General features: G+C 40.6%; 1 protein-coding gene across 1 annotated transcript; it reads right to left on the bottom strand.

The window, feature by feature from the left end:
• Positions 1-3,416: 3,416 nt before the first annotated feature.
• On the bottom strand, positions 3,417-4,617 carry LOC142160515 (uncharacterized). Its single transcript, XM_075215389.1, has one exon. The coding sequence runs from the start codon at positions 4,517-4,519 to the stop codon at positions 3,674-3,676; it is 846 nt and encodes a 281-aa protein (XP_075071490.1). The 5' UTR covers positions 4,520-4,617; the 3' UTR covers positions 3,417-3,673.
• Between the last annotated feature and the right edge of the window lie 9,422 nt (positions 4,618-14,039).

The following is a 14,039-nucleotide window of genomic DNA, read 5'->3' as shown; positions in this document are numbered from 1 at the left end:
TTCTCATGAAAATTATCCATCCTATGGCGCTCTGAGGTACTGCCCCCTCTTGTGCCAGCCAGCTTGGCATATTGCTGGACAGCAGGTACACACTAAGTATTTTTCATATTTTAGAAGATTACAATGGGTAGTTCTCCGTCAAAATAGAAAGGTTCTGACCTAGAGAGATTTGCGGAGCACGTTCAGGATCTGTTGAATATATTAGCAAAAGTGGACTTCAATTAAATTACTGTATTACTAAAACAGTCGTTAGTTTGTTTTTTGTATCCGAAAGCACCATACAAGTATTGCCTCCAACAGTCTCTCCCACTTAATGAAAAGTCTGTCGGCTAATCATTTATAAACTGGCAGACAGATCGTCTGCAAGTATGAAAGTCTAGGAATCGGGTAAACATTAGGGGATTGTACAACACAAGTGTCTTTTGTTTATTAAAAAGGAATACAAAAAAAAAATATTTAAATTTTAATACTGCAAAAGCATCTTTTGCATTGCGAGAGTTGTTGGATATATTGGTAAAACTACATGGAAAGTAAAAGACCATATTCAGAACAACTACCAGTATATTTTATACCCAGTTTCAAAACCTTTCTGGGGGGGAAAAACACCAGTGGGACATTAGGCAATTTTTTTGTGGCATTGCAAAGACAACCCATCAGAGGTGTTAATCAGTGACTGGGATGTCAAGCAGTATGGTTAGTCTGTCTATGTGGGTATAATATAAAAAATACATTTAGGGGCATATTCAATTCTTTAGTTTCCCCGTGGCGTTAACTATTACCGGTATTCCGGTAATAGTAAGCTGGATTTCAGCTCCCTGAGCCACGAGCTGAAATCCAGCGAGAAAAGTACCGTAATACCGGTATTTACGCGCACTATTACCCTACTGACGATAATAGTGCACGTGCCACGAGATTTTTGGCTACAATGCCAACAATTGAATATGCCCCTTAGTTTGAGTTATGATTTTTGAAATATGCATTTTGTTTTACAACTGCTAATATTAAAATGATAGATCAAGTTTGCACCGTAATACTTGGAGTCCTAATTATGGGTTTATAGTGTTTGTATTCTCTGACGAATGTGGATTTATAAGTGAAAGTGGATTGGCGAGACAATTTCCAAACCCAGAGCATTAATCTACTCCTCAGTATCTGTCTAATTGAGTACATAAACTACCATATTGCAAGCAATTGCCTGATAGTGTATGACCCAAGCACTACAACAATACACAATAAAAAGCCTATTGAAATAGACGTGTGTAAATGTGGTTGGAAGGAGGTTTTGGAAAGACCATGCATGCTCCTTGACCCAAAGATTTGAGGGGAAGGAGAAGCACCCCCAAGTTGTGCCAGTGAAGTGCATTTTGCCTACCATCAGGGGAGAGAGCAAAGCTGGAGTCAGTGTTTAGGGACTACTAGATCCCACTTCCTAAATTTGCCGCAGTTGCCAAAAAAACAAGATAGTTTTGTTTCATTCTCCTAACTGCTCAGCGAGATGTTCTTATGGTTCATGTGTTTTAACACGGTCAGGGATGAAACTTGTGATGCAATTTTATTATTGTTTATTTATACAACACCAATTATATGCAGAGTATATGTAATAATTCACAATCGGTCCCTGCCCCACCAGAGCTTACACATGGGGTCTACTTTGTCAGAAACCAATGACCCCAACAGCAGGTTTTTGGACTGTGGGGGTATACTAGAGCACCCAGAGGAATTCCATAGGGTGAAACATGCAAACAGCACACAGGGTCATGGTGGGAACTGAACCTATGACCTCAGCTCTGCTAACCCCTGTGCAGTTAATTCATTACATCTGGTCTCTTGTGCAACCAGTCTGTCCAATCTATCCATAGCCATGCACATTATAATAGATTGTGCATTGGTGCTATTACTACATGTTTAAGTAATAAATATTAAACTGGAAAAATTAAGGCGAAAAAGTGAGCAGAGAACTACAAGTATTGGGGGTGTGCATGGAGAACATGCAGAAGACTGGTGGTAGGGAGAGGAGAGATATGATATAAATTGACAAGGAAATTAAAGAATTTGTAGACATGGTAGAAAATAAGGAATAGACCACTATCTTGAGAGAACATCCAGAGACGGCAATAAAGAAATATTGTGGAAGTACACGTACTGCTGTGATGGTTGTAAGATATTTCCTAGGTTTTTGCAAAGGCAGCAGTCATGTTTGTACCCCATTGATGTCCAGAGTAGAGTCTTATCACTGGCAGACCCTCCCCTTTTTTATAGGCAATATGGATTTCTACCCTTTGACAAATATGCCGCTTAGACTTGGTGGTTTTTTTCTGCTTTGAAACTTTGTTTTAAAACTTGGTGTAAACTATTCTGTTAGACAATTTCTTCAAAGGGCAACTGAGGCTGAAGACTGTCCTGCAATGGGATTACATACATGAAGTCTGTACTCTATGGCTAGGTGTTCCTTGTGAGTACAACCTCAAAATTAAGTTTTCCATTTCTATAGTCAGTGTAGAATGTGTTGTGCAGTCGGGTTTTTAACAGCTATTTATATGAACCACACCATTAACATTAGACTAACATCAAACCTCTTACAGAATCCAGCAGAACACTATTACATCAGACCTTCAAGGAGGGAATCTTTAGAAGCCTCAGCAGTGTCAGACGAAGCTCTCTGGTGTCAGGTGTGGGAATTCAAGTTGTGATACATAGGATGTGAGCCCATAAGGAATGTAATGAACCTGCACGATGTTAATGTAGGAAACTGAATCCAGGAGATCATATCAATATATAGCCACTGTATTTGTTACTAGTATAGGATTGTTTTTAAATGATTAGTACCTTACATCAGAGGCGTTAGACCATATTAAGACATAAGCTACAGCTGGAGTACTTCTTGCACATACCAGGCTCACCTATCCAACATATTGGATTTCTAGCAAGTAATCCTCACAATAATACCTTTATTACAAATACAATTCAATAGTGTTAAACACCCAGTAGAGGGGGGGGGGAAAAAAAAAAAAAAAAAAAAAGTGTTCATTTCCTTGAATAATGTGAGCGCAGTACTCTGTATATATTACATGGTACTTTGACAGCATGAACTAGCTGAGAACAGTTCAGTCTGCACAAAGCTCTTGTGCTGCAGAGGTAGAGCAAGACCCTGTCTCCAGTGTCTGGTGCACTCTTATAACCACATTAAGAGCCACACTCCAACCAGTCAGGAGAATGTAGTGATAAGTAGTGGGACTGGTTTTGTGTCCTAGAAGGTGTGGCACTCTTTTGGGAAATAAATGTCAGACTTACTTTGACCACCATAGTAAATATTTTTCTACAAAAGTTATAACTTTCTTGGTGATCTGCCTTAGTGTGGCTTAACAACCCCCCCACCAACAAAACACTCCCCACCACACTAGAGACACTTTATGAAGTTTGATTAAATAGTTATACTTTATTAATTTAATTCACAGCGACAAATATCAAATAGATTTGCATGCAGATAGCTTTAGTTAGGGCATGCAATATCACAATAGTGAAAGTTCAAGTGTTGGGCTATTGACAGTCTATTCAGGACATAAAACAATCACTATACACACGTACGTCTCAGTGGGATGTCAAGGTCACCTCAGCTGTACCCAGCATTAGCTTCCCAAGGCAGGTCACTGCCCAAATTAGGATTATAGTGGCTCTAAGTGGCCTGCGCACCAGTCGTCATCTCAAGCTGCCTGTCCCCCATCTTGTCAGGTGACATTGCAGAGATCTTAAAAGAGCAGGTTGGGGGTGCAAAGCTAGTAATTGGGATCTCTGAAGCACTTAACTGGCGCTGGTAACGAAAAGGTTGAAGAAAAGAACGTCCTACATCCTTGTGCTTGGCACCTACCCACTGGGCAAAGGGAGCAGACGATGGCTGGGCAGGCACCGGTGGTTCACTTTCGCCAGAGCTATTCGGGAACCTCAAGTCAGAAATGGAAACTTCTAACGAAGGAGTATTCTCTTCTAGTGCAGAGTTTATTTCAGAGATTTCCCACATTGGTGGAGCAGATTTCTGTCCAATGACATTGACAACCACCTCAGAATCTTGCAGCTTTGATATGGCGACATCCACTACAGACAGGTCAGAGGTCTCCAAGCGCTCTTCCTTCTTATAAGGAGTAGACTCTTTGGCACCATAGAAAATTCCTACTATTGAGTTGTTAAATTGGTTTAGAGGTTCAGAAGTCAAGGATGACTGTTCAAAGACTTGGCCATCAGGATTGAGTGGGGATCTGCAGACAGTTGGTCCAACATCTTCTACTCCCAGCCATAGCTTTCCTTCTCCACTTGCCAGTGGTGTAGATTCTGATGATTTAACAAACAATGGGGATTCTCCAAACTTTGGACATGTCCTATGGTCCCACTGCTCAAGCTGTGGAGTATAGGGAGAAGAATTACCCCTCAGTGCGGCTACAAATCCCATGTCCAAAATCTCAGTCAAAGTGAGATTGGAGTTAGACATTAAGAAGCTTGTCCCACTGCTATCCCGGACAGAAGACATCGAGCACCAACTTCAGTCTGCAGAACACTGAAATATTATGGATAGATTAGTGAACTGAGATCACACACAGTTATAGGGTAAGGGCAACAATTATACATTAATATGCCATATTGGAAGTGTAGATTAGTTGTACAGAGTTACCCATTACCAGTTTAAGCCTGTGCCAACTGCCAAGGTAGACCTGACCAAGAAAGAGCCCTTAACTAAAGTAAACCATGATCATTTTGTAATTTATTGTGATGTCAAGTTGAAGAATCTGCTCATCCCAAGTCAGATAATATTGGACAGACTGAAACCAGGAAGTATCCAGGTAATAAATCTAATTGTATGGTCACTCAAGTTTAATACTACCATCAGCCCACACCATATTTCAGGTTTTGCTCTACTTTTAATGCACCTTTGAAAATGCAGCATGTCTTCCTTAGATATGTTAATGACCATGGTACCAGGGGCTTTCATCTATTTTGTTACAGTAATTAGAGGACCACTAAGGCTAAAAAAAACAAAAACAAAAAAAAACACACGTTTATATAATCTACAAACAACAATTAAATATTTGAATTTTCCGCACATATGAATCAGACATTTTTTTGCGCTACGACCATTACGTTTTAGAATGCTTGAACTTTATAGTTCTTTTCAAGATTCAGACTTATGCCAAATGCACACTTCACAGTTAGATCTATCTTACAGCAGAGGTGCTCAATCCCAGTCCTCAAGAGCTACTGACAGCTCATGTTTTCAGGATTTCTGTCTCTAGAAACAGGTAGGACAATTACTGACCCAGCCAAATAGATTAACTCATCCATGCATGATTGATGAAATCATGAAAACATGACCTGTTGGTAGCTCTTGAGAACTGGAATTGCAAACCTGTCATACAGCAATTGTGCTAAATTGTAATCACATTTTTTATTTTTTTTCAAATGCCAGCATTTGATTTAATCTTTGTTTAGTTTAGGTGTTACTTGCAGCAAGAAATGATTTGATCTGTCCTCTATTAAGTATAAGAATCACAAAAATGTGATTCTAATACTTAATCTATTAAGTTAATTAAACAAACAAAAATGTATATTGGAGTCATGAATTAAGGTTGGTAAAACTAGTTTCTTTTACTACAGCAAGCCCTGGCTTCTAAAACAAACACCAGCATACCCGTGCCTGCCAGAGCATAGTGGTGCTATGAAAGCTACTCACAATATTACACTTAAGCTGCATGCATCTTAAGATATAAGAAACTCAAAACACAACAATAAGTCGCTATTCTGTGGTTCTATTTTTAGGTGCACATTCAGCCTGCATAATTACAGCTTACTATAGATAAGGCCAGAGTTGAAATAGCAGTTTCAACCACATCAGCGTGATTGTGGGAGAACCAATGCTTGACAGCAGCTAGCTGGACTGTCCAAACATAGGGCTGTGCTCATTCTTAACAGTACCTACAAACTCTCCTACCCAGAACTGTGGTGAGCTTGGAGGATCCTGCACAACATGGTCATTCCCCTGGGACCTAAAGCAGGGAGGTCCTCCGACGATCTTGTTCACTGCTCCCATCCTCCAGGATGCAGACTCAACTTATGCCGATTTACTCCCTACTCTGCCCCCTCCTTGCTTTTAATTTGTCTTCTTGTTGCTGTGTATTGTACAGTGAAGTCACGTACTATGTTACTGTATGCTCTGCACTCCAAAAACATACTGCTAGGTTAATTGGCTGCTATTAAATTGCCCTTAGTCTCTCAGACTGTGTGTGTGGGTTAGGGGATTTAGACTAAGTTCCAATGGGGCAGGGACTGATGTAAATGAGTTCTCTCTGTACAGCGCTACAAAGTTAGTGGCACTATATAAATAGATGATCTCATAACACAACTTAATATTACTATTCCATCAGTCCCCTTTATATAGCACCAAAATAATGCAGAGGGATTTAGATTGCAATTAATTCACATTCATGCATGTCCCTATGGTTCTTACAATCCAATTACCTACTACAAGCACACAAGAATTACTAGTATTTTGGCAAGATGCCAGTTTCTCTTTATGTTCATGAGATGTAGAGGAAAAGCCGAGCACCTATAGGAATCCCACAAATACATTATAAACTCCACACATATAGCCCGCAGGTAAAAAACACAAAGCGCTGGCCCAGGTAACAAGACTAACCACTGTACCACCCCTTGCCCATATGCAACATCTTACAGCACAGCAATAGGATAGGCCAGCTCCCACCAATACAGGAAGAAAACCTATAGATATATATATATATGAAATCTTTTGTTTAGTACATTCTACAAAACAATAGCTAGAATCTGATTGGTTGCTATAGGCAACATCTCCACTTTTCAAACCCGCCAGAAAACACTCAGCTCGATACATTTACCCCCCTGGAGTATTGTTATTACTGACAGCACTGCTTGTAAAACAACTAGATTTGATACAAAACAAGAACACCATTTACAAAGAGAATGGACCGGCCTGTAAGTAAGGATGCCACAGTCTGCAGAGAACAAATCATCCATTGTTCAGCATCTCTCTGTACAAAAGATCACAACACACCTCCTTACAGATCCCGTGTATACTATATACACAGCAGTATAAGCTCAATTCCCATAGAAACAACAGGCCCAGTTAGTACATAACCCAGCTACATTAACTACCAGTACCAATATTTGTATTCTTACACAAAAACATTATCTGTGCAACATTAGACTACACTGTGATGTAGCATTAACAAAGCCTAGTATTGCCCATAGTCTCTAATCTATCCTCTGTTCTCACCTTCCTGCTCCTTTCTGGTAAAACATCTGCCTACCTTAGTGCTCTGACTTTATAAGGGGTGTTTGCAATTAGCAAATCAATTGTATTTGCTCACCTGCAATCAGATTTAAATGCTGGTCAATGCTCTTGACAGAAGATATTCTTAAAGGGAAAGAATGACATATTGAACAAACATGGTCTGATTTCACTATATTTTTCTTTAAGTATTTTTCACAATGTAGAATCTTATTTCCCGGCATACTTTCATTAACCTGATTGGGAGCAGTCAATTTGGCCAGGTAAATCTAGATACATATGATGCATACATGCTGCACACAGACAGCATAATAATGTACATTAGTAAGGAAGTAGCAAGCTTTAAATTGATAGTAAATGAATCACATGTAATTATTTTCAATTGCATTTGATTTGTTAAATGTCAATGTAATTTTAACATTTAGCCCCTGCTTTACTTGTAGGTGATGACTTTTGGGGGCAATTACTACTGAAGTCTTGTCTCTATTGAAGACTCTGAGTTCTGACCCTAAGTCGCCCATGCACAGATGCCATTTGCGTAAAACAGGACAGTGGAGAGCAGCAACAATGCCGGAGAGTGAGCTGAAGGTCGCTCTCCTGCGATACTCTCCCCATAGGATTCAATAGCTACCACCATCTTCAGATAACATTAGCCATTGGGGTCAAACTCCAAAAAGCCAAGCTTTTCAGAGCTTGATTAGATTGCCCATACCGCAGTCCCCATAGAGTATTATGGGGACTGCAGTTTCATGTGGCAAATTGACTAATGCAGACCAAAAAATGCAAAATCATGCACTTGGGTCTCAAAAACCCAAAGGCTAAATGTCACGAGTCGCGGCGGTACGCTGCATCCTGGCGGGATCTAGCAGCCGGGCGCGTGCATTGCTTACAACACACTGTTATTTTTCCTTGAGCTTATCTTTGTGGCATAGAGTAGGAGGGTGTAGGGACATCCTCCAACACCAGGGGGAGCTCTCCTATGATTTAAATTGGTTTATTTATATATTTATACATGTTCCTGGTTTATGTTATTATCTATGCCAGTTCTAAGCTAGTAAATTAATTAGCAGCCTCCTGAGGCTGATTGTCAGCCCTGTCCTCCTCTTTTCTGATTGGCCCATCAAAGTATTTAAGGCAGGGAGGGCTTAATCTCACTGCTGGTTATAGTGGCCAGTTCACTGTCTGTTAACATAAGGTTGTGCTGGTTTGTGTATACCTTCTGAATTTAATGGCTGTTTATGACCCCTGCTGTTACCTTGGACCTTGCCTGTTTGCCTGTGACCCTGAACTTTGTTGTGTTACCTGATTATTCTGCTTGCTAGTGACCTCTGACTGCTGCTTTCTTCTGATCTATGCTGCCTGCTGCTATGGTTTTATATTACAAACTTACACTACATCTGTAGTTCAGTCCTGTGAGCATCTGAGTACTGGTAAGCATATAAAGCTCTATGGGAAAGTGGCTGCTAAAGGTGACGATCTCTGCCAACTAATTGTGAGTTTGTGAACAGACTGTCAGCGTAACACTAAATATAATAATGGCACTATAATGGAAACTATTGAGGAGGAAAGGGATCTAGCAGTCACTTTTTCAGGTGACTTAGAGGCAGGTAAGCAATGTAACAAAGCAAAGAGGAAGGCAAGTCAGATGCTTGGTTGCAGAGGGAGAGGAATTGGTAGTAGAAAGAAAAAAGTAGTAATGTCACTGTATAGGTCATTGGTACGGCCTCCTCTAGATTACTGTGTTCAGTTCTGGAGGCCATGTCTCCAGATGGATTTAAATACATTAGAAACTGTACAAAGAAGGGCAACTAAAATGGTGCATGGCCTACAGCATAAAACTTACCTGGAAAGATTAAAGAACTTAATATGTATAGGGTGGAGAAGAGAAAGGGGGACATGATAGAAACTTTCAAATATATCAAGGGTTTGAACAAGGTACAGGAGGGAAACATTCTACAAAGGAAGAGAAGTACTAGAACACGAGGACATGCACTGACACTGGGGGGAAGTAGGTTCAGAGGGAATTTGAGGAAAAACTATTTCACAGAAAGGGTAGTGGATAAGTGAATTAGTCATTGGATGTGGTAGAGGCTAATACAGTAGAGCAGTTTAAACATGCTTGGGATAGACAAAAGAATATCCTCATAAAGAATAAGGGATCAAATAAACAATTGGCAGACTAGATGGGCCAAGCAGTTCTTATCTGATGTCAAATTCTATGATATCTCCTGTTAGGCTTTTATTAAATAAACATTTTACTTAAAAATACCTAAACCATATGTAAAAAGCAGTTTTCGCATTTTCCGCATGGTTTAGGGCTTCATAAATAGGTTTTAAAGACAGCTGTGCTTTAGTGCAGATAACAGTCTCAGCCACTTTGATTGCTGCTCTCCACTGTCCTGTTTTACGCAATCTATAAATTAAATGGAATTAATTTTGGAGAATCTATAATGGAAAAGGATTTGGGAGTGCTCGTAGACAGTAGACTTAGCAATAGTGCTCAATGTCAAGCAGCAGCTGCAAGGGCAAACAAAGTATTGGCATGCATAAAAAGGGGCATAGATACAAGGGAAGACAGTGTAATTTTGCCACTGTATAAATCGTTGGTAAGACCTCATCTTGAATATGCAGTACAGTTCTGGGCACCACTCTATAAAAAAGATAATTTGGAACTAGAAAGGGTTCAGAGAAGGGTGACAAAATTGATAAAGGGTATGGAGTCATTAAGTTATGAGGAAAGGTTAGCCAGTTTAGGCATGTTTACTTTAGAAAAGAGGTGTCTAAGGGGAGATATGATTACTATGTACAAATACATTAGGGGTCAATACAGAGAGCTTTCATGGGAACTTTTTACCCCAAGGACCATACACAGGACACGTGGTCATCCCCTAAGGTTAGAGGAGAGGAAATTTCACAACCAGCAAAGGAAGGGTTTCTTTACAGTAAGGGCAGTCAAGATATGGAATTCATTGCCAGGGAAGGTTATGATGGCAGATTCAATAGATATGTTTAAGAAAGGGTTAGACAAATTTTTAGCGGAAAGGTGTATCCAGGGATACGACCGTTAATTTAAAATAAAGGATAGTAGTGGATATAGGGTAAAAATTGGATTGCAATATTGAGTCTGGGGGGATTTTCAAAATTGAAACAGATGGGCGGTTGCCTACTCTGGATTAATTTCAAATATAAGTGCAGGATCTCAGAAGATCCAAAGCAGGTTGAACTTGATGGACTGGTGTCTTTTTTTTTTTTCAACCTCATCAACTGTTCCTATGTTACTATGATTCAACTGCCTATGCTCAAGCATGGTTGTCGTTTTTTCCTTTTGTTTTTTTGGGGAGTGGAGTTGGGAACCACTACACATGTATCTACCTTTGAACTACCAGTTGCTAGGTCATTGTCTATCTCCTCAGGTACTTGGTGACTAGGCAAACAGGAGGCTCCAGCACATGTGTGTGATAACCACACTGTTCATGTACAGTAAATACAGCAAGGTTAGTACAGTATACAAGTGTAAATTGAAGTAGTAATGGCTGCCAGACCATCTCTTTCTTTGATGAAAATACATGGTGGCAAATTTTCAATTTATAATATAACATCCTCACATGAGGGGTCTACCATCCTGTCTCTTGCCTCTTTTTCTACCATTTGCAGTCACTCCAGCAATATCTTTCACAATGGTCAGAGAGCCTGCACATCTGGCTATGTAACTAACCAGTGCAGGTGTCTCTCAGAGCCCACCACTGTAGTCACCAACAGGTCAGGTCAGCATCATCCTGCCTTGTACTCTCTCCAGCGCAATCCTCCATTTGAATGCTTCAATGTAGGCTCCACCCCCTTTTGAGGTCCACAAAACTGGTCTGTCCTGCTGAAATCGGGATATTTGGGAGGCATGCATGTGTTATATGGATCTACAAAATTTTAACCCTATGGGCCCTTTACCCTCCTGTGTTTAAAAGCATGCAGCTAAATAAAACCCATTCTATTCTATGTGTCCTTACCTATTTGTCTAGATATGCTTGTGCTATTTATGGACACTTGCTCAAACCATATCACCACACTTGAAAAATTTCATACAGCTTTATGACAGTGCATTCTGTATACTACCACTATGGGGTAACAAGAACGGTAACACCAGCATTGTTATCCCATTCATGTCAATTCACTCCAACAGAACATTTACGTCCCATGGCATTGGCTCCCTTACCATCCTAAAATGTGTTTCTGGTTCTAAGATTTAGAGCAAAGTTTTGTTTCCAGGACCTGTATGTTCGCAAAGCCCAAGCAATTCCCTGACTTCAAACTATCCACTGATTCCTTATGCAATGCCTTATATGACTACTTTTGATTAGATGTCCAATATTCTCCTCCATACTCACTAGAAAAGCCATATGGAATAAAATGAGGTTTAGATGGGCATATAGTGGATGTTTCCCTGGCAGATTGGAGAATGGACAGGGCACATAGAGCTGTGGGATTGCACTTCCTTTATGTAATTACTCCATAACGTATTATACTACCATTTCCTTTCTCCAATCAGAGAGGCACTGTTAGCGGTAGAGATTAAGGGGCTGATGCGACATATGCCAGTTGGCTTAGTGTAAAATACGCGAATTGGTTCTGTGCATGCCCACACAGAGCGGACACATATGCAGTTTTCCTCAATACTGACACTCGTGCCTGCTTGTGATCGGAAAAGCGATATGGGGCAGAGAAAGGGCAGTCTAACAAGTGCAGTAACGGTGTGTTCGCATAGTTCCGAACAGATGCAGACCCGTTCAGAGCTGTGCCAATTGTGGGTGGCTAAGGGCAGGTGCAAATGCATGCTGACGATAATGATGACAGTCACCAGCACTACCTTCTTATTAGCTGACTGCTGAAGTTGTTAGGTGTTTTTTATCCATTGCTCATACATATATTACAAGCTAAGAGCAAATGTGTGTGTTTTGCTATCAAAGCAAACATTTTGGTGGAGATGTATCTGGTGTATGCCTGACATATATACTACTAGTGCAGACCTGCAGGCAGTGCTTTTTTGTCAGAAAAAAGGTGCTGTAACTCGCCTCTTTAAGCCCCCTCATTTTTCTATAGCCCTCTCTTTCTGTCCCCCTCGCTTTTCTGTCGCCCTCTCTTTCTGCGCCCCCTCCCCCGCCTTCTGTAGTCTGTACTTACCTTCTATACTTCTTTTCTCGCTTTTCTGCTTGTTTGATTGATTGCGGCTCCTCTCGCTGGCAGCGTTGTGACGTCATGACGCTGCCGGAAGGCAGCACAGGATGCGCACTAAGATACGGAGCTGCACTGTAGCAGCACCGCAAAGAAAGAAAAATGATAGAAGTCGCAAACATCAAATGTTCAATAGTTAATTTTAAAACTTGAAACATCCGTCAAAAAAAGTGCCGGAACGCAGTCCTGGTGCGTTCTAAGACAAAAAAAAGCACTGCCTGCAGGCATCTTGTGATTTGTCCATCTTTGCTTATGCCATATTTGTCAACTCTTCCGGATTCCGGGTAGGTCTCCCGGACTCACAGGAGAGTATGGCAGCCTCCGGCATCTTCCCAATATGGCATATGCACATAATTGTGGATTTTTAGTGAATGTATTTTATGTCTGCGAATTTGGACGCAAATACTCTCAATCTCGGCATGAGACCCTATTTGCCTATAACCCTTGCAGCACTATGGCCCCAGCAATAAGAGACCATAGCATAGCCTCAAGGATGGAGCTTTACAGTCTTTGAGGGATCTGATAAAAGGTACTGCATTCTTGATAAATCTAGGGATGAGGCAATCGAAGCCATGCGGTCAGCAGTTAGAAATAGCTGCACTTTAGATGAAAAAGAAAAACTCTTAGGGGGGTATTCAATTGTTATCGAGTTCCACTAAATACTCGCGCTCTAAAAATATTACCGTTAATACGGTAATATCTCGCTGGATTTCAGCTCGCAGCTCCCAGCGAGTAAATTACCGTATTAACGCTATTTACGCACATATTACCGGTAATATTTTTAGAGCGCGAGTATTTAGCGGAACTCGCTAAGAAGTGAATACCCCCCTTAAAGTTATTTTTTAGCTATAACAACACCTTACTCCTTAACCTACACATCATTTTAGAGGAGTATTTTATTAAGACAGTGGCTTATTGGTTAGCACTTCTGCCTCACAGCACTGGGATCTTGAGTTCGCTTACACCCATGGCCTTATCTGTGTGGAGTATGTATGTTCTCCCCGTGTTTGTGTGGGTTTCCTCCCACACTTCAAAAACATACTAGTAGGTTAATTGGCTGCTATAAAATTTACGTGTGTGTGTAATCTAATACATATAAACTTGTAATTTGCCCAGGGTGAAATGGGTCATGTTGGCAGATATGTCTGTGCAATCAGATCATTGCATACTGCCACCTGGGTGCAGTCTCAGCTGCTGATCACCACGTTACATGTATAGATGCACATACAGGACTGTATATACCTGTAAATGATTATAAGATGTTGTAAGTACACATAAGTAGATGCATTGCATCTTAATCAGTATTTTACCCAACTTGTACCGCCTAAATATTTGTCACTAGTAACAGTAGTTACACAACACAATGATGACAAACTGTCGTCCAAACAAACAATACATCCACAGTGTTTATCTATGTTGTTTACGATTAAATAAAGTTTTACTTAAAGAAACCCCCTTCCAGCATCTAGCGCCCCCTGCTGTCACGTGACTGAATGACAGTTGGCTG

This window comes from Mixophyes fleayi, chromosome 6 (assembly GCF_038048845.1).
Source record: "Mixophyes fleayi isolate aMixFle1 chromosome 6, aMixFle1.hap1, whole genome shotgun sequence".
Taxonomy (NCBI): Eukaryota; Metazoa; Chordata; class Amphibia; order Anura; family Limnodynastidae; genus Mixophyes; species Mixophyes fleayi.
Note: the sequence above shows the minus strand (reverse complement) of the source record. Positions and strands in the feature narration are given on the sequence as shown.